This window comes from Takifugu rubripes, chromosome 2 (genome assembly GCF_901000725.2).
Source record: "Takifugu rubripes chromosome 2, fTakRub1.2, whole genome shotgun sequence".
Lineage (NCBI taxonomy): Eukaryota > Metazoa > Chordata > Actinopteri > Tetraodontiformes > Tetraodontidae > Takifugu > Takifugu rubripes.
The window spans coordinates 10180644-10200804 of NC_042286.1; the positions used below are offsets into that span (position 1 = coordinate 10180644).

Here is a 20161-nt window from a genome sequence, read left to right on the forward strand (position 1 = left end):
AAATCTACCAAATGGCAAAACTCCTCCACATCTGGACTTCAGTCCTTTAACAGTGTTAAAGTGGTGTCAGTCATCTGGGTTTAAATAGCTCATATCTGCCCATCGACTCAGGTTTTATCTCACTTGACACAGATAAGTGCTGTGTTTGTGTCACTGCCATGTCAACCTGAGGCTGAAGTCCAGTTGGAGACACTGAAAGCGCTCCGGGATTTCACTATTGCGGCTCCGGCGAAGCTGAGCACGTTCATACTTTCTTCAGACTGAAAAGCTGAATTCAGTAAGAAGGTTGTGTGGATTGATTTGCCTGGGGAGGAACGTAAAGGATGGCGTTTTTGAGGTGGTGGGTGCCAACAGCGGCTCTGCTGATGCTTGGCGGAGTTGACACGGAGCATCTGGGTGCTGAAAACCTGGATCTCCTTCATCCACACGAACACCACTTGGTCCTAAATCGTGGAATAAAAGGTACTTACGTATAAATGCTTTCACTTTCAGTTCACTCTATTGGTAATGAAGAGTTTAAATGGGGAATTATACTTTTCTTATCAGATTTTCTTTAGTTCTTACGGTCAAATTCCAGTTCCTAATGCAAACCACTAACTTTTATGCCTGTTGTAAAATGAAATAATCAATATATGTGAAAATAAAGTGAGTGATTTGCTCTTAGCTCTGTACTAATCCATGATAAAATGAGGGGAAGCTACATAAAACCTGCAGAAGTCACTGTAAAAATGTCTTTGCTTGCTCCAAATGTCCCTATTATTGTATTTACCTATGACATAGGTGGACGATTTGATCACTTAATCTAATCAAAGACTGATATATTGATCTGATCAACAGCACTGCCCAGGGACTGTTATGAGATGCTGATGACGTCTTCAGGCCAGGCCAGAGACGGGGTGTACCTGATCCAACCCGGCGACTCCCCCATCGTGGTCTACTGTGCCATGGAGGAAGGTGGCTGGACTGTGTTCCAGCACATCACCGTCAACAGCAGCGTGGATTTCGATCGCACCTGGGCCGAGTACAAGTTCGGCTTCGGCGAGGTGACAGGCGACCACTGGCTCGGGAACGAGTACCTCCACCAGCTGACACGTGGTCCCGGCCGATATAAACTGGGAGTCAAGCTGGTGGACCGAGACGCCACCACCAAGCTCGGGGAGTACGATCCGTTCCTGGTGGAGGACGAGTCGTCGGCTTACAGGTTGAGGCTGGGGCTGTTCCAGGGAACAGCCGTGGACGCTCTGACCCTGGACACCGAGAACTACCTGCACGACAACCAAAGATTCACCACCAAAGACAGAGACAACGACAACTACTTCCAAAACTGCGCAAAGCTGGAGTTCCAAGGTGTCCCAGGAGGGGGTTGGTGGTACGACGCCTGCGCCGGAGCCAACCTCAACCGCCGAAACGTCATCTACTGGCAAAAGGACTGCAGCAAAGAACGACTGTGCAAGTACGCGTGGATGATGGTGAGACCATCCGATACGGTCAAACTGGTTCCCAGCCGAGAATGTCGGAAGGACGAGCTGTAGGACTTCCTGGGAAACCTGCTGCCGTACGTCACAGTTCAACACGTTTTATTCATAAATGCATGAGCATGGTCACAAAATACTGAGAAGAGAACACTACTTCAGACCACAGTGTAGCTGCAACCCATCAAACGCCGTCACCACAGGAAGCAAAGCGCTGTCACTCCATCACTCACAGGAAACATTGTTCTGCTTTTTCTTTTTTTTTCTGGCCACATTACATCAAATGTTCGGGGACCATGGCATGTTGATTTATGGTATTTCGTAGCAAACAAACACTGTTTACTCATGAAAAACAAATAAAAAGAAATCGGGAGGGATTAAACAGATGACGAGAAACAATGGGTGCTCTTGAATCCCCTTTTTTGTTGTTTTTCTCACCTAAATGCTGACATTTGTCATGTTTTACTAAACTTAGACTTCTTAAACGTCATTGAAGTGGAACATAGGTTGTTTACACTCTTGGCACATGTGAAAAGGCTTCAGAAAACCGTCATATTTCAATCTCTGCCAACAGATTCTGCAGTCTGAGAAAACACGGACTAGCCCTTTACACCAACAGGAATTCCAGTTTGCGGTTCTTCCATATGCACAACACCTTTACAACTTTCATTATGGAGCATTTATACCATTAAAGCATGAAATATATCGTCACAAATGTGGAAAAGTGGAGGTTTTTGCTATTTTGGAATCTATTTACAGTGTAGCTTTTGGGACAATGAGAAAGTGTAACTAAGTTTTGGGGATTTTATCAGTTCTATCAATCCTTAAATCCCACTAAATCAAGATCAAATGTGGGATTTACAGCATCATCGCTGTTCATGTCAGTTTGGAGGTCACCGCCGGGTTCTGTCCGTACCAGTACAGCTTTTCCTCGATCCTTTTCTTCTTCCACTGGCAGAGCAAGAGCATGCGGAAGGTCTTCTGGAAAGTCTTGTTGCACAGGGCGTAGCACATGGGGTTGACGGTGCTGTTGACGTAGCACAGCCAGTATCCCAGATGCCAGAGCGACAGAGGGATGCAGTCCGAGCAGAAGGTGGAGATCAGCACCATGATGTTGTAGGGCGTCCATGTCAGGATGAAGGCTAAGAGGATGGCGCTGAGGGTCTGCGCCGCCTTTCTCTCCTTGATCAACACCATCCTTTTCCTCTTGGTGATCTGGTTCTTCAGCGTGGCGTCTGAGGGCTTGGACGTCGAGGAGGTGGACGGAGCGTTCACGGACTCAGCCGAGGAGAAGACTGACGAGGCCATTTTGGTGTCCCCGTTTTTGCTCTGCCGCTCCGCGTGGGCGCCATCTTTGGCCGCGGACTTAAACTTGTAGGACACGCACTTGCCGCTCTTCTGAGACTGGGGTTTGGGCGGCGTCTGGAAGTAGCTGTCCTCCTCGTAGCTGCTGAGCTGCTCGCTCTCGCTGCCCACCCGGCTTTTGGACGCCTCACAGGACTGTTTCCTGAAGGAGGACTGGAACCCCCCCGGAGAACCCGGCCTGTCCTCATCCTCGGAGGAGGCGTAGCTGTTGAAGGTGGTCAGCTGATCAGCTTTGGACCAGTCGTCATTGGCGCAGGCTACGGATTTAGCAGCATTGCTCCTGCTGGAGGAGGACCAGGACGTTTGATTCGTGTCCCGTGAAGCTAAGTTGACTTGACAATTAAAACAGGATCTGATGATGGTCTTCTGGGGCTGGGGCACCACGGAATCAGTAGTATAATTAATTCCCTGCAGCTCGGCCAGATCTTTGGTTCTTTTCTCCGTTTCCTTGTAGATCCGACAGTACAGGATTGTCATGACCGACACGGGGATGTAAAAGGCCGCGATCGCCGTCCCGAAAGTTATCACCGGCTCGGAGAAAAACTGGATCTGACACTGCCTCTCAGGAACCGTCCTTTTCCCTACAAAGTATTGCCAGCAGAGAATCGGAGGGGCCCACAAAACGAGGGAGACCAGCCAGGCCAAACCGATCATGATCCCGGCTCGTTTGGGAGTCCGCTTGGCTCGATAGGTCAGGGGTCTGGTGATGGAGAAATATCTGTCAAAGCTGATCACCAGCAGGTTCATGACTGACGCATTGCTGGCTACGTAGTCCAAGGCCAGCCACAGGTCACAGGAAAGGTTCCCCAAAGCCCAGTAGCCCATCAGGATGTACGAGGTGTAGAGGTTCATGGAGAAGACCCCAATGATGAGGTCGGCAGCCGCCAGACTCAGGAGGTAATAATTGTTAACGGTCTTGAGCTGACTGTTTACTTTGAAGGACAGCATCACCAGGACGTTCCCGACAATGGTGATGAGGCTGACGATCGCCGACACGGTCGCTATGGTGATCACCTCCCAGAGGCTGTGAGTGACCAGGTGGGTGTCCGCAGAGCTGGTGTTAGAGGTAGAGTTCACCGCGCTCGCTTCCTCCATGGCGCTCTTCTTCTCAGGAGGATCCAGCTGTGTCAGAAGCGTTTGGACTCGGCATTTTCAGCCAGATCTGTCGGAGAAGAAGCAGAAAAGCAGCCATTAACGCGAAAACCTGCTCCCGTCTTGGCTGGAATCAGCTGATTATCAACAACATTCGACCTGACGTGTGCGCTCTTGAATCAAGAGTAAAGCCGCCTCTCAAGGACACGCGCGAGCGAAGCTTCAGCCCTGGTTTTTATCTTCCTACTGAAGGAAAAACTCGAGCCTCACACACTTCGCTGGAGCTCATTCACGTCCACACAGATTGAGTGTTTTGGGCAAACATCTGTGGCACATTTTAAAAAATTCAGGTCATTACATAATTTACTTGGTTGCTCCAAATGTGTTCGGTTGTATTATTAATTCATCAACACTTTTAATAGCTCAGATGACCCCTCCTCTATGATTAGACAGAAAAAGTCTCAAAGTATCTGCGATCCAAATAAAATCCCCCCAAATAGGACGTGATGAGGGTAGTTGTGGTTTTAATGTTGTTTTGCATTTGTTTGGTTTTTTTTTTGTCTGTTTCTTCCAGACGTTCAGCTCGTTCCGCCATGTGAAAATGTGTATAAATGCTAATCAGTTCCTTCGTGCTTTGCTAAAGAGTTTCACTTTTTGCTTCTTCACCACCTCTTGGCTTCCATGGAACAAACAGATGCAAATAGAACAGATGCAACTTCCTGTTTACCTGCAGGATCGTGGGCTGTGGGAGGAAAATGAAGGGCTGGGAGGACGAGTTAGCGGCAGTGACGAATGGTTATAATCACGGAACGCAGTCTGGGCACAGATTTGAAGGGGTTGGTGAACATGCAAATGATGTCGGCTATCTCTGGAGCACTTTAGTGCGTGTTTGGAATCACTGAAGTGGAATAATTATGAGGGCGCGCAGATGCCCATGTGTCCATGTATGAAGATGAGCTGTACACACGCGCACACCCGCATCGCAGGGGGTGAGATCCTGATGTATGATCCTGGATCTGCAGATTCCTTCAGGTTTGAAATTCTTATGTCAACACACAGTTTGCCAGTAGGGGGCAGCACACGTACAACATTGTGCAGTGGCGCGCATGCACATTTCATCCCTCGGTGTTGGGCATGTGCATCGATGGTAGCTGAGGGGGTACTCCTGCCAACCTGGATATGAGTACCAAACAATTCCACGGGGGAAGAAAGAAAATCCGTGACATGCGTTGCTTTGCATGACCTACAAATGGATGACATGGCATGTGGTCGTGCGCTCGCCCTAAAGGTTTTTAATTAAGTGCGTGGAAGCAGCATCAAATCCCCAGGCTTTGAACGTGCATGTGTGTGGATGGATGATTACACTCTGTAAGAAAAACATAGATCTGTATCTATTCGGACCACACAGCACAGCAACTTATGACTTTCATCCCGACCACTTTTCCCCCCGTGGCCCTGGAATGTTCTGTTAGCGATGTTTTTTTTCCAAGTCTATTCAATCTATTCACCTACCGATCTCTGAATGTCGACCCTCAGCAACACGATGGTGCTGCAAAAGCAGAGTAGATGTGGAGAGAATCACCTCCACGGACGCATGTTCAGGTAGATTAATCTAAATGTCTCACAATGAGCCAAGCCCATCCATCAAAACAGCCCCAGAGAGAGTTACCTGGATGCTGACGATGTGAGAAACACCGTGACCCAGAGAGTCGACCGACTGCTTCCTTTTAGTCCGAATTATCACGACAACATCATTCCCGGGACTTTATTTTTGTATCTTTCTAAAAAACAAAGCAAACCTCTCCTACCAGGTCTCTCAGCTGGAGAGGTCCCCTTAAAATATGTTACAATTTCCTCAAAAGCTTTGGACATAATCACTACCGCAGACTTGAAGAAAGAACTTCTCCGCTCGCTGGCAATTTTCTGACAAAGCCAAATTAGCAGTAGTGCCAGCAGCAGCCCGAGGCCCACGCAAATAACATTCCAGTCACCGTGGGGGCTCTACTGCAGGACTCGGATTGTCCTCCTCGTTATAGAATGGCATTTCATATCACACCGCCCAAATCCCCACATGGTTACAGGGCGTGGGAGGTGTCGTGAATATGGGCAAGCCGCCACGCTGTGATTTTAATAGTATATCCTTTTGTCATCCATTTTTAGGGGAAATGCACAGCAAATGCAAAGCTAACAGGATGTGTAAAATGCCCACATAGCTCATGACATTAGACAAGACTGGAGGTTCTAAAAGAACAGAACATTAGCGTGTTAGCGTTGTCCATGTAGGGATATTTCACCATTCAAAACACAGTTGTGCAGAGTTTAGCAGTAGCAGCAGCTGCTAACGAGACAGTAAACCTTCGCATCCTGTTCTAATAAAGCACCTGAGCAACTTATTCTGCAGCACAACGTTGACCTCTACCCTAACATACTATGTTTTTATGACTTTATACAGTTGTTGTTTTAAAAAAAAGGTTTCAAATTTAAGAATCACAAAAAAAAATAATAATAATTTTTTGACTAGCTGTGTTCAGGAAACAAGGATTCTGACTAACAGGTGAATTTTAAGCCGCTGAGCGAGCACACACACACACAAACATACACACTCGCACGCACATGCACGTGCACGTGCACATAAAGGAATGGACTGGTCTCTTGACCTCAGCCAGCATGGAGGAAGTGAAGCCAGGTAATAGCTTCTAAATCGAAGCAGAAAGTGTTTTAATGGTGCACTCAGCCTGGGCTAGCGGGGACGTGCAGCACTATAAATACTGAGGATCAGCTGTTGTGGCCTCTTTTTGGACTTTTTAATGTTGTGGTTTGGTATCAGTTCTGACATAAACTGTGTGTGTGTGTGGGGGGGGGGGGACTTGATGACGCTGAGAGTAAAGGGGGTCAGGTCACGGGCTGGGGGAGAGGTGTGTGTGTAAGGTGAGGATGCGGAGGTCATCGTGGGGGCTTGAGAACACCCAGATGAACATATTGAATCTAGAGCAGGCGTTTCCTGATCATCGTGAGAGCAGGAGAGGGAGGACAGGTAGCGCACGTCCTTCCTGAGCGGGAATGTTGGAATGGTGGCTTCCTGGAGCTCTGCTGGCACCTGGCCAGCCGGTGCGGTTGGCTCCGCTGGGCCTGAACAGGCCTCGCAGTCCTGCGTAACCTTTTTCCACACTCTGCATCTGTTCCGGACAGCAAAATCAAACCTGCATTTGTGGCATTTGAGAACGAAAGAGGAGAGAGAAAGAGAGAGAGAGAAAGAGAGAGAGAGAAGAACAAAGCCAAATGGAGGCGAAGGACGCCATGTGTGTCTACGCGGTGAGTCTGTATGATGTGCAAATCAGCCCAGGGCTCTTTGGCACGATCAGACGTGCATGCTCGTCAACCCACTGACCCGTGCTTAAGATTACTGCATATGTGAGGACCTCGCAAATGTTTGAATCATCCTGCGGATTGGGCACTGGCGGAGGAGGAGGAGGACGGTGCTCACATGCAGGGTCCTGATTGAAAAACACGCAAACTGACGTATCTGGAGTGCGGCTAAAGAGGGGTAGATCAGGATGGATGATGCCAGGTGTGCACGAAGGCAGGATAATGTGCAGATGTGCAGACCCCCCCCCATGATCTCCGAACAAGCTGGAGTTCCCGTGATGACACATGATGAACAAAATCATTAAATGGAGATTATAATCTCCTTATGAAACACCCCAGTGGCCTTTTCAGCTGCTGAAGTGAAGGGAATAATGATGGCTGACGACGCCCAGCGTTTTATTCCACTTTTATCCTCCCATGAGTAGTTTTTAATCTCTTTGCTTGTTGCGTCTGTCTGTCATCAGTGGACGACGGAAGCCACGTTGTGGGAATACACCTGGATTAATTATGGATCAGCGATCTGTGCACATCAGACGCCGGGGTAGCCGCCCCCCGACACATGTACAGTGGCGTTTTGCACTCAAGTGTGCGCCGGATTCGTTGTGATTCACCAGACTCTCACTATTTAATGACACCTACAAAGTTTTCCTTTTTAATTGTAGGGGGGAAAGGCAGGTCTGGGATTGATCGGACTGTTAAAAGCACGCTCCGGTGCCTAATCCGCTTTTGTTTTTCTCATTTCCACCTGAATCGATGAGGCTTTAGAAGGGAAAAAAAATATTAATATTGATTTTTATAGCAGATTTACCATTTGGAAACAAGGCTGTAACTCTGACATTTATGCATTATGAAACATGAAGGAACCCATAAGGGATTAAAAATTTCATGTCTGGGCTATAAAATTACATAACAGGTGAAAAAGAGCTTTCAAGACTATTTTCTATCAAGGGTGTGAAAGTCTAAAATAAATATGCAATCGCACTAAAGTGTGAACTCTTGCAGAAAAGACCCACATCGGCGCAGCAGCCTTCTTTAATGTAAAAGGCCACATTAAATATACATGCAGAGACCTCTCACACACGCACTTGTGCACACACCCGGCCAGTTCTCGTCAAAAAAGTGTGCACAGAATGGCAACGAATGTTGATTTTTGGTTTGAGATGTAGCGAAAAGCTTACTCACGGCGACCCTGGAGCTTGTAGTCCTCAGCTGAAGGACCGAGCGCGTCCCCCGGCGAGTGTGAAGTTCATGGTTAATCCCTTTGTTTCGCCCGGGAAGCCCTCAGGTCAAGCGTGCGGCTGAAACGGGCTCGGAATCACAGCACACATAGAGGGAGGAACAAGGTGGGGGAGAAATCCTGCTGACTTGACCCCGGCGTGCCAGAGGGGGGTGCGGAAGGAGTGGGAGAGAGGACATGGATCATCTCTGAAGGGGAGCATCATCGGCTCTCTGCATCCCCGTCGGCCGTCCAGCATCCAGCTCCAGGTGATGGACAGGGATCCTCAGGGTTGCCGAGCGTTTCATTCATAAAACAGGAGAATCTGCAGGAGAGAACTTTTCCTTCCAGTGTGAGCAGAGCTGGCCGAAGCCTTCTCTCCTCCCCCCTCTCTCTCCCTCGCTCTCTCTCTCCCTCTCTCTCCCCTCTTTGTCTCTCACCCGCTCTCTCTTGCAAGTTGGAGCAGAAAGTCAGGGTCGCCCGATCCAAACCGCCGCCGCGGCTGCAGCTGCTTCCAGTGTGGCTGACGGACACAGATGTAGCCGACGCTGACTCGCTGGGAGGAGGAATTCCCACAGGGCTGAGCGGTTCATCATGTATCAGGACAGTGAGCACGCAGCTCAGACCAGAGAGTGCGAGAGGGGTGAAGGAGAGGGGTGGGGGGGAGGCTTGGAGGGGAGAGGGGGGGTTCTTTCAGAGGGTGTGCTCGTGTGTGTGTTTGGAGATGTGATGAAGGTGGTGTCCAGTCACACCCGCCAAAGCCGGCCCGGCGTTGTCTTTGCACGGCGAATCAGCCGTTTCATTGCCTCCAGTTGGTCCCTTTTGTCGACGTGCTACGGGAAAGCAGAAGGAGGGAGCGAGCGCGGCCATCACCTCTGGTGACGAGGCAGGAGCGGCGCCGCTATCGGCGGACTCATCTGCAGAGCGTGAAACGCCCCCTGCTGCCTTTGTGCCCGCGTAAGAGTATTGCCATGGCTTGGCCAGATAAGCCAGACTACTGAAGTGACAGATGTTTTTCATTGGCAATCATTGTGTGTGTGTGTGTGTGTGTGTGTGTGTGTGTGTGTGTGTGTGTGTGAGTGTGTGTGATTGTGCTGATTGCTGAATTATGTGCTCTGCAGGCATCCACTTTAGTCAGGATGTAAAGCCCTTATACGTTTTAATCCGGATGAAGGGGGCTGATCTGGCCCACCATCTTCCAGCAACTTTCCACATCAGATAGGCTTAAATAAAATCAACCTGCCACTGATATAAAAGTTCTGTGAAGGGTATTGTGGGTATTATCCTCATTCCGCTAGCATGTCACTGCCCAGCGTCGGCTGCTGATCGGGTTGGGTGATTCTCGTCTACATCCGCAGCATAACGGGGGAGAAAATGAGGTCTGAATTAGCAGAGTTTCTAAAACGTTTGCTAGCTTTGTTTGAATTTCAAGGGTTAGAACAGAACCAGCCGATTCATGCTGGTTTTCAGATGAGCTAAATTAGCATCTTTAGCTTGAGGGTTGTGATCAGCCGAAGTTCTCGTTTCTGCTCCTCCTGCCTTCCAGGTTCATGTTCAAGGACGCGTTTTTGGTGTTAACTTAGAGGGAAAAATGTATCCGAAACAACAGGCTAGATTTGCAGCGCTATAAGAAGCAACATGCTAAATCAGACAATCCGTTGCGTGGACAACAGCGCTTCGCCATACCTCATGTTGACATTTTCCAACGCTGGTCTCACGCTGTAATGATTTTGCGACTCCTTCGGTGAAACCAATGGCGTGATTGATGCCCTTCAGGAGAAATCGCGTGTTTTGGCGCCGCTCCCCGCCCTGCCCCAACAGCCCGATCCAATGTCGTTTCCAGACGCCCGGCATTAAAGCTCCCTCATGTATTTTAGTGGGATACATTCACAAATTGGTGTTTCACTGCTTCTCAGGGTGATTGATATCAATTGTATTGGCAGGATAAGCCTCATTGATTACAGCACTAGAGACAATTAGCAGTAATGTCAAGCCGATACTTTATTAACGTTGCCATTAAATTTGCAGTCTCGAGGTGAACACTGACAGTTAACTGGGGCACAGATGATGACCTTTGACATCATGGTTGTAGCTGTAATTTATTAACCCTTTACCCCACTAAACCCGCCCCCTCTCTGCCTCGCAATGCCTTTAGTTTCAGGTAAAGATCTTGTGGGGAGCATCTAGATCCAGATGTTGCAGCACGTCTGTCCACACATGAAAGGATGCTGCGACTCAACCAGTCTGCTCGTCCACTTCTATTAGCCAAATTGCAACCACAGTCACTGGAAACGTCTTGGAGAAGAAGATCAGTGAGTCACTTTGGAGGGCAATTTAATCTACTTGATCCCAGGCGTACGTGCTTCTCCACATGAACACATAGATTCGACTCCTGTGATGTTCTCCTTCTCTCCCAGCCGTTTGATGTGCGGTGAGTGTTTATCTGCCCTCGCTCACGCCCCCTCCTTCCTTATTCCGTCTCCTACTGCCCCCCCAGCAACGACTCCTCTCCAACAAAATTATTTTCCAATATCTGGCACGGCTGCAGATTTGCACGTCCCAGCCCTGAGAGAGCTCTGTTTCTGCGCCCGGAGGTGGACAGAAGAGATATGGGAGTGTAGCAACGAAGGCTTCGTGGAGACGTTTGGGAAATGGACGTAGGTGACAGTCACCTGACATGTCCTCGGTCAGGTGAGGCTGGAGGAGCACGTGAGCTCACCCCCTCCCTGCTGAGTGAGCTGCTGTTGCCGATCTGGTGCTCTCTGAGGACACCCAACACCAACAGGGTCCCGCACCAGCGACAATGACCTTGTGTGAATGGCACCAACCCGTGTGTGTGTGTGTGTGTGCGTGTGTGTCTGTAGAAGTGGGTTCCCAATCCACTAATTTCATTTAAGGGTCTATCACGTTAAGGTTAAGTTCATGAGGGGAGCTTTTAATGGATTTCACTAGCAAAGTGGGGACATCTCTGAGGACTTTTGATGGTCCTGAACCTAAAGAGGGGTTAATATTTTGGTGTTAAGGCTGAGGAGAGGGTCATTCTTGACGTTAGCGCAGCACAAGTAGCAGGACATGTCAGTGTGTCCTCACAAGGATAGAAGTGTAAACGTGAGAAGCAATAAGCACTTTGTCAAAGCCCATGACAGGATAACTACCAGTCAGTGTAGAGCTGTTGGCATGGCAACACCCTCATTTAACATTTGTCATTGCGGTCTATTTAGTTTTAAATGCAAAATGCATCGGCTCTGACATGCTGATTGTTGAGGGAAATGTCTTTACTTACACGTTCCCGTTCTTTTTCCTCAGGAAGGAAGAGACAAACAATCAAATCCGAATGAATGTGTGTGTTTTTGGGATTAGTTACAGAAGCTTCTGGGCTCAGGTCCCCGAGCGCTGTGTCTCAGTTCATGAGGAAGAGCCCCCATCACCATGCACACATCATGTACCACGACCTGGGGGTCGACCTGGGGGTCACCATGGATACAATTCGTTGTGAACACCCTCATCTCCATATTTGGTCATATTCCTCTCAGATTCCTCTCCAACTATTTCCAACATGTTCAGTTTCATTTATGCAGCCGACACCCTTCAAAGCAAAGATTCTGATTAAAACAACTCTCTCAAAACTAGTACATGGAAATAGGAATCTTTCAAATAACCTGAATTAATATCTCGATAATTCTATGAGAAATAATCAAAGGGGATAAAGGAAATCAACACAGCTGATTCAACATTATTCCCACTGATGCCGTCAGCGAGTATTTACGACTCTTGACCTGTTGTTTACAGGCCGCCTCTATCAGGACGCCCAGTCAGCCTCCGTCTCCATCTCCAATCACCGAAGACAGGCTGTTAAAGCTTCAAGTACACTCAGTCAACGTCACGGAGAATCTTATCAGCAGCCGGCGAATTCTCCAGACAAACCGGAAAAAACAGCAAACAGAGTGCGGAGACAACCGAATTCTTTATCTTCTGTGGAACACCTCCTATTAAAGGAAGACGTCTCCTTTACTCTGAAGCCTGCTAATACAGAGATATGAATAACTTCTAAAGATACTCCACCAATTAGACTCTCAGCAGGGTGTCAAACAAACTCAAAATAATCAAATGTAATTGTAGTTGTTATAAATGTAATTATGTTTCTGTATTACAGCCATTCCTATCACTGGACATTTAATGCTAATTTAAGATGGTAGAGAAACTCAAGCTAGTCTGTCCGTAGGTCCAAATGAGACCTTCCATAGGTGGAATGGGATTAATATTTACCTTCACCAGTCACCAAAGTGTTGAAGACAACTATGGGAGACGGTGCAGGAAGGATGTCTGGTGCTCTTCGTGAAAATGGGGCAGTCTCAGAGAAAGTGGACCAGACCATCAATGAATAATGAACCAGAGAGAGGGATCTGCATTTTTGATGTGTTTTTAGGCTACAACAAAGAGATTACGGAGGATTCCGAGTAACTGCAGAGGGGTTTATCTGCGGAATCACCTGGGCAACACCCGCCCTTTAATTGCAGCGTCAACCAATCAAATCCAAGCATTTGTCTTCTAAAATCAAACCATTGAGTCCGCGTCCGCTCTGACCAGACCAGCGTTTCCTGGGAATCCTTCCATGTCTGAGTGAAGCGGGTCTTCTTCAGCTACACCCCGCTGACCTCCCTCTGGCCCCGGGTGGAGCTGGGTTCATGCTGACGCCCGGTGGGGGGGAGCGTAGGTGTTAGGCGCTATGCTGTCGATGAGCGGGAGTGGCCCGCTGCACGGCCCGACCTGCTTCTCACCCCGACAACACGCGCACGTCTGTCTAAACTCCGCGCGGAGCCCAGGCCCACCTCTGCTGCCGTGTCACCGCGTGCATATGCTGTCTGACTCCTGACATTTGCTGTAGCGTAGCGTAGCTGTCACAGCAGATCTCGTCTACTTCCTGTCGCGTCTCCTGCATCAGTCGACTTTGTGGCTCAGCGCCAACGAGCGTGCAGAGAAAAAGCATCATCACTGAACTTCAGGCTGATTGATGGGTTAACCTTAATAAAATGAAGAGGTGGTTAAGGGGGAGGTGCCTGTACACCAGGATATGACACCTTTATTTGGTTTGGTCCAAGAAGACCCAGGTCATGGATGGGTCAGGACCTAAAACTGAAATCCAGAAGACTTTTCCAAAATGTTCTACCTTTGCCAGTCTGATTGTTGTTGCTGCGCTATGTTGTGTCTTCTTTTTGGTCCACTTCCTCTCTTTGGTTCACCAGACAGCCCAGTTGCATTTCCACTGCCAGCAAACTGCACCACAGTTCTCCCCGGGGTTCCAGGTGCACCAGAGTATCATCTGCACCAGCGTTTGGATGAGCGTTCGCACCTTCTCACATGAAGGGGACCATCAGAGGAAACGATCTCTGGTCCATTTGAAGCGGACCAAACGGCTCTGGTGTGAACGTCCTTTTAAGCCTGGATCAAAGCTCCATGAAAGCTGAAAAGAAAAACCGGTACAGATCTTTTCATCTTTTTGCATTCTCCTCCGGTACTTTTACGAGTTCTGCCACCAAAGGCAGCTCAAAGGCTGTTTTGGGGACTGAAGAACGATTAATTCTTTGCAGAAAGCAACACCGAGTGTTGGCCTTTAGGTGCCAGACGACAGTAAACGCGAGTGTGTGTGTGCGTGTGTGTGTGCGGTGGAGGGCTCCTTTGTGTGACTTTAATATTGTGGCATTAGTGCCGCGATGTGCAGAGGCAAACTAAAGGCAGCGTGGAGGCTTTTGATGTCAGCTCCTTTTGTGTGCAAGCCTCATGGCTTTTAATGAGCCAACCTGCCTCATTATCAGAGCTCTGAGGCCCTAATGCAGCCACATGGTGGGACCGCTTCTCCTCACAGTTCTGAAGCCACAAATTGCCGCAGCTTAGCCCCTCACTGAGACTGGAGGCCGGACCGTTCGCCCTCCCTAATGGCACCCAGAGGACACCGGATTGTACCGTTTGGTCACAACCAGCCTCCTCGGCGTTTCCTTTACCAGGCAGAGTGAAAGGTGGGGAAGGGAGGCGTCCGTCCGTCCGTCCGTCCGGTATGCAGCCGCGGTGGAAATAAGTAGCAGCTCAACAGGCAGCAGGCTTTGTTGTGACTTGTCTCTGATTGTGTTTGGCAGCAAATTGCTGGCACAGTTAACTGGAAACAAAGGTTCCTCTCGCCCGTTCCGAGTCTCGTTTCGGGTGGGGACGTTTAAAAAAAAAAAAAAAAAAGCACGGCAGAGCCCAGCGGGGACACGCTGATCAGGAGGACTGGGAACGCCTCACACGCCTTCAGACCCAGATGAATTCCACAGCGTTCTGGTTTAATCGACCTTTTTCATTTCAAGAACCCATGCAGGCTTTACGCCGACGTCATGTGAATTCAGGAGACGGTGATTTTCTCAGCGGTGGTCTCGTGTCAGCTAAATGCTGCCTGGTTACAGAACCGTAGTAAACACTACTGGATCTGTGGCTCTGGGCTTGTAACAGAGGGGAAACTGGGACACATAAACAGCATTACTGTTCAATTTTAATGTGGGGTTTGTTTGTTTGTTTTTTGCAGATACAGGATTGGCTGCTGAGTGTGGGATCATTTTTAGTCCTTATTTTTTTTTAATTTTTCCGTCTGGCTTAATGACCCTGTGTTCTGCACTTGCACGTGATTCACATGTCTCCTCGCACCCTGAGCCCCCTCCACCTAACAAAAAAGAGATTTTCCAAGGTTATCTCTGCAGTCTATATATTCAGGTTGTCAAATCTAATATCGAATCACACGTCTTACCTGAGTCCGGGCCTGCCGACGCTGCGCATGCAAATCTGAGCTGGAAAGCAGCAGTAAAGGCAACCTGGCGAATGCTAATTGGGCGCGATGTGTGTCAGCAGTGCCCGCAGGACATCGCTAACTCGCCGCTAAGGTGTTTATTTTGGGCGCACCACCAGCCCCCATCATGTGGTCCGTCACACTCCACGCTGACAAACGCACAACCCCGCCCTGGGGATTCGGGATGAGGCCACGTGGAGTTTCAGCTTAAGCAGCGCGTTTAGAATATCTGGTTACGCTTTACGGGACGTTCATGAGCTCAGCCTCTTCTGATAAATAAATCATGATCAACCTGGAGCGAGAGGAGGGAGGCCGTTTTAATGGAAAGCAAACACAGACGTGGCCCCCGAGCGATGGGCGCTCCTGATTGGCCGACTGTCAGGAGCAAATATTAAAACTGACGTCTACTCAGAAGTTTGGAGATGGACCACTTTCACGGTCTCCTTCTAAAGATCGTGTCCTGCTTCCTTGATGAGACTAACTGGCTAAAGTTGCAGGAAGGTCATTAATGTCCATCATTTCTGGTTGTCTATAACATAAATAAAGTCAGAACACATTGAACACATCTGGATGGGAGCATGTTATTGCCTCGCTATTCCAGCGGACCCAGAACAGAAACCTTTTCTTTCTCCTACCTGCAGAAGCGCAAAGCATTATGGGACGACTCTCCTCGGGTGGCGCCTCCCTGCGCTGTGTTTACGTGCGCGCTGACCCGCAGCTGCAAACCCAGTCTTCCAGCACCAAATTTAATAAAGCCGCCTCAAAAACAACCATAAATTGTCATTACGGGCCCGTGCGGCCGCCCCAATCACCCGTGGAAACGCACTGGAGGATTCTGTGGGATTGAGCAAAATTATTGCACCCATTTTCCGTTTTCTTTTTTTTTTTCCACCCCCAGTGTAGCGGCAACACCTCGGTTTTAGCCTGAGGGATGGAGGGAGATAAGGAAAGCTACAGAAGGCTGATTTCCTTCAGTGTTTCATGTTCTTTCTTCTGACATCACTCAGCATTTGTGCCTCGGGTGGGGAAGCGAGCGCTCCTGCAGGAAAAGGGCTTTTTGATTTCCTGAAGGTTTTGAAAGGAGCCTTTTGAAGGGATCGATGCGATATTTCCCACATGATTATCAAATCACATCCGAGTCACAACTGTTCTTGTTTTCGTTAAGGCGAGAGACATAGCGAACGCTATCGGAGTGAGCTGAACCATTGCTAACAGGACAAGAATAACAGCGTTAATAGCACTATTATTAACATTAACAACATCATTATAGCAGGTCCAGCCCACTAGAAAGCGCCTCTCAGCGTCCGTCATCGGGTTCCTGGCCAGAGTCCAACAGAGGAGAGGTGAGAGCGCAGATCTAAAGGATGGAGGGAGCTTCAGACAGACCCGCGCTCACATTAGTCAGCATCTGTGTCAGCCCCATTGGCCCTCCGCCTTCATAATAACATGTTTTATTCATGGTTGGAGCGACGAGCGCGGGTGAATTATGCAACCGCTGTCTCCACCATCGCCATCATTTGACTTTTTAAATCACTTTTTCATGGACCTGCCATTGTTTAAGTCTTTTGAGGAGGTTTTAAATGCTCATGTTTGGTAACTACCTGGCAGCCAATTAGCAGGTTGTCTTCCACAGCAGGAACACACCCTGGGCAGGTCAGCAGTACATCACAGAACACACACACACTGTTCCCTCACACACACAGGGCCGTGTCCTGTACGTTTAACTGTGTCATTGTGAGACATCACGCCGCCGTCGGCCATCTTAGGTCTCGTCACAGCTCCTGATGTTGGCGGGAAAGCTAGAAATAGTTCCTCTTCTGGTATAGTTCCTCTCCCTTTGCTGTGGTAGATCTAAGCTCTCCAGGTGATGGAGAATCTTGGCGTCTCTCACCGTGAAGGGTCACATTTGTCCTCTGCTGGTGTGTGTCCTGGTGTCAGGGACCATCCGTCCCCTGGTCGTCAGCACAAAACAACACCCATTGATTGCGGAGCAGCACGCCCAGCTCACTTTGGCGCCCTCCCTCAGCATCACTCACCTTGCGTCATGGCTGTTTCTGCCCGGTGGGACCCAGAGAACTCAGACAGCCACGGGCTAAAGTGTCTCCTTCTGACCTTGGGACTGTCAGGAGCAGCCGGAAATAAGGTTCAACGTAGGAACACCAGAGATCGCTGCTGGAAATGCGATGCAAAAGGTCTAGACAAGCTTATTACATTATTGTTACAGTGTTATTTTTAATACTCGCGCGCGCACACACACACACACACACACACACACACACACACACACACGCTTAAAATCTACGATAAGCTCCTTGATGAAAAGCGCCTTCAGGGAGGAACACATCTGCTAATAAATAGAACATTGGCGCTGCAGTGTGCAAACTGATGATGGAAGGCTATCTTAGCACACACACACACACACACACACACGCACACACACACGCACATGCCCATATGCTGTACATGACAACAATAGGAGTTTTGGTTTGGTTCATTCAAAGTTCAGTCAAAAAAAAAAGAGGGAGTTGATTCAGCTGGTTTACTGATGAGGCTCAGTCCTCCTCCTCCTCCTCCTCCTCCTCCCCCTCTTCCCAGAACTGTTTATGTTTAACTGTCTCAAAAAGCCTCAGACACTGGCGGGGTGCGTCCCCGCGACCATATGCGCCGAGTTGTCACCCGTTGGAAGTTTCTCTGCAGGACGGCCGCTGCAGGTGACAGCGTTGATTGTGAGTCAAGCTGCTCCTGTTTTCGTCCCAGACACATCCGTCACCCCCGCACGGGTGTGCACCACGCAGGGTGTCAGATGACAGCCTGACAATGACTTTTAACTGCATGCTAGCAAAAGTTCACTGTACGTGACCAGAGAGAGAGACACGTTCAGGCAGGAATTGTTGGACGTCCACAGAATCTCTGACTGGCGGCTCAAATTCCTTCAACCACAGAAAAGGTCACGCAGGACATATTTACTATTGTAGATGAGAGACAAACGCCACCGATGCTAGCTCAAAGGCCAACGAGGCCCAAATGGGTTTTTAGCAAGGCTACGCTACAACAACGCTAGTTGCATCTCAGACCGAATGATCTGTTTGTTTGTTTTGTAATAAAATGTTTACTACTATTCTACATTGACTACTTTTGCAGGGAGTTGAACAATTAGTGAGGGAAATTGTTCATTGCTGCAGCAGCCAGGAAATCACATTAAACTGCGTATTTGGCTCTTCTGCCAAATACTCTTGTTGGGAGCCAGAGCTGAATGTGGAGATAATACTTAAAAGCATAGATCCAATATTGCTAATTGCATGAAATGTGATCTAAAATGCGCATAAATCCCAATAACAGCCCATTTGAGAGGAAATTATAAAAGGCTTAACGTCATTCTGCTGCTGCTTCGCTAACAGAGGGGGATAAGAATTCAATCATAGGCAGCAGTTATTTGACGGCTTATTGGAATTTCATATTGAAAATGACTTTTTATAGCTGCTTATGTCATTATTGAGAATGATTAAATCACTAATTTGACACATTTTTGTTCACTACTGCTAATCTTTAACCCAATTTAGACCATTTAAAATGAGTTCAGCTGTTTCTTTCTACTGGAAAATGACTAAACCATGACGTCCTCCTCGAAGCATGTTAGACTTTAACGGTCCACAGTGGCGGAGCTGCTCTCAGCGCCGCGCTGCAGCCCTGCATGGAGCCTGAGGTGTGCTGACATGAGGCGAGCTGACAGGTGGCACCGTGGGTAACGACTGAGACGACGCCGAGCCGACAGCCGAGGGCCCGTCCCGCCGCTCCGACGAAACAGAGGAGCCCATCTACCCTGAACGCACCGCTGCGGCGGCCGAAGCGCTTTTGAATAAGGGTTTGTCACATGACATTCTTGCATTGATTTATTCACTTTTTTCCCCATTAAAACAAATGCACAGATCAGCAAAGCTACTACATACAAATGGCCATACAATAGCAAGTTCAATTTAGTCTGGAGATCTTCTGGCTTGTTATTTTTACACGTTGAACCATATCTGCAGGGTTGCTGCATTCAGGAGAGAAAAAAACAACCAAAATAAACCGTAATCAAGATGCACCTTCTTCTTCCAGAAACCAAAGGAACACAGCCACGATCTACACACCTGCTCAGCTACGTGTTGCTCTTCAGGAGAAATTCTTACACAGTAAAAAAAAAAGAAACAACAATTGCATAGCTTCATTGTAATGTAGATACAGTACTGTAAGGCACTTGTTGAAATATGTAGGCATTTTAAAAATCCTATCATATAAACCTCCCCCCCCATTTCATCAATTCCACCGCAGGCGAACGGCACCAGAAAGAGGCCCGCACGGGCGCACGGGCCAACACGCCGAAAACTCTTTTGGCATCGAGGTCAGCATTCTCTAAATATTGAAGTTGGGGTTTCGGGTGCATAGCGTGAGCGACACTTTGTCCCTTGACCCCACGCGACCCAGGGTTTCTCCAAAACAACGTCCAGGAACAAAAGTTGTGCAATGATCGAGGGGTTATGTGAAGTAAAAGGCAGCGCGCTGTCATAAACGAGTCCCGGTCCGAAATACATGTATAAAGGAAGTGGGCAGGAGAGTGACAGCTCGCTGTCTCTCCACTGTCTGGAGGGAGGCAGACACATTTATTTTAATCTCTCTATCTTCAGATCCAGTCTGAAACACTGCCGGACTCGCTCCGGGGCAGCCGGGTCGCTCCGCTCTAGCCCAGCTGGTCCTCGTACTGTTTACGGAAGCAATCTCCGGCGGGGAAGAAATCCCAGCAGCGTTCCTGGTACATCTTCCACACGTAAGACTCCTACAGTTGGAAAGAAGCGGAAC

The 20161-nt window shown here is 48.6% G+C and overlaps 3 protein-coding genes across 20 annotated transcripts in view; 1 reads left to right on the forward strand and 2 right to left on the reverse strand.

Moving 5' to 3' along the window:
• Positions 1–162: 162 nt before the first annotated feature.
• On the forward strand, positions 163–1871 carry LOC101061327 (fibrinogen-like protein 1-like protein). Its single transcript, XM_003962599.3, has 2 exons — positions 163–462; positions 838–1871. Exons 1-2 carry the CDS (start codon positions 324–326, stop codon positions 1530–1532), a joined length of 834 nt encoding a protein of 277 aa, XP_003962648.3. The 5' UTR covers positions 163–323; the 3' UTR covers positions 1533–1871.
• Positions 1872–2322: 451 nt separating this feature from the next.
• On the reverse strand, positions 2323–9065 carry LOC101062455 (muscarinic acetylcholine receptor M5-like). Of its 2 annotated transcripts, none has more exons than XM_003962437.2 (2): positions 8478–9065; positions 2323–3999 (listed from the first exon to the last, which is right to left on the reverse strand). In XM_003962437.2, the coding sequence occupies exon 2, from the start codon at positions 3930–3932 to the stop codon at positions 2349–2351; it is 1584 nt and encodes a 527-aa protein (XP_003962486.1). In that variant the 5' UTR covers positions 3933–3999; positions 8478–9065; the 3' UTR covers positions 2323–2348. The 2 variants fall into 2 exon arrangements, with proteins under 2 accessions (XP_003962486.1, XP_029688505.1); XM_029832645.1 differs by lacking the exon at positions 8478–9065 and adding an exon at positions 5599–5726.
• Positions 9066–19238: 10173 nt separating this feature from the next.
• Positions 19239–20161, reverse strand: part of LOC101061096 (ryanodine receptor 3-like) — a 64926-nt gene continuing 64003 nt past the window's right edge. For all 17 annotated transcript variants that reach the window (XM_029826717.1, XM_029826720.1, XM_029826725.1 and 14 more), the window contains one exon: positions 19239–20138. In XM_029826717.1, coding sequence (XP_029682577.1) covers positions 20043–20138 — 96 coding nt within the window. In that variant the 3' untranslated portion in view covers positions 19239–20042. The remainder of the gene's footprint in view (positions 20139–20161) is intronic.

Excerpts from the sequence above, each read along its gene's own strand:
- LOC101061327 (XM_003962599.3), top strand. The coding sequence starts at position 324 with ATGGCGTTTTTGAGGTGGTGGGTGCCAACAGCGGCTCTGCTGATGCTT. Across the intron at positions 463-837 it reads CCTAAATCGTGGAATAAAAG|CACTGCCCAGGGACTGTTAT; the intron begins GTACTTACGTAT and ends TCTGATCAACAG.
- LOC101062455 (XM_003962437.2), bottom strand. The coding sequence starts at position 3,932 with ATGGAGGAAGCGAGCGCGGTGAACTCTACCTCTAACACCAGCTCTGCG.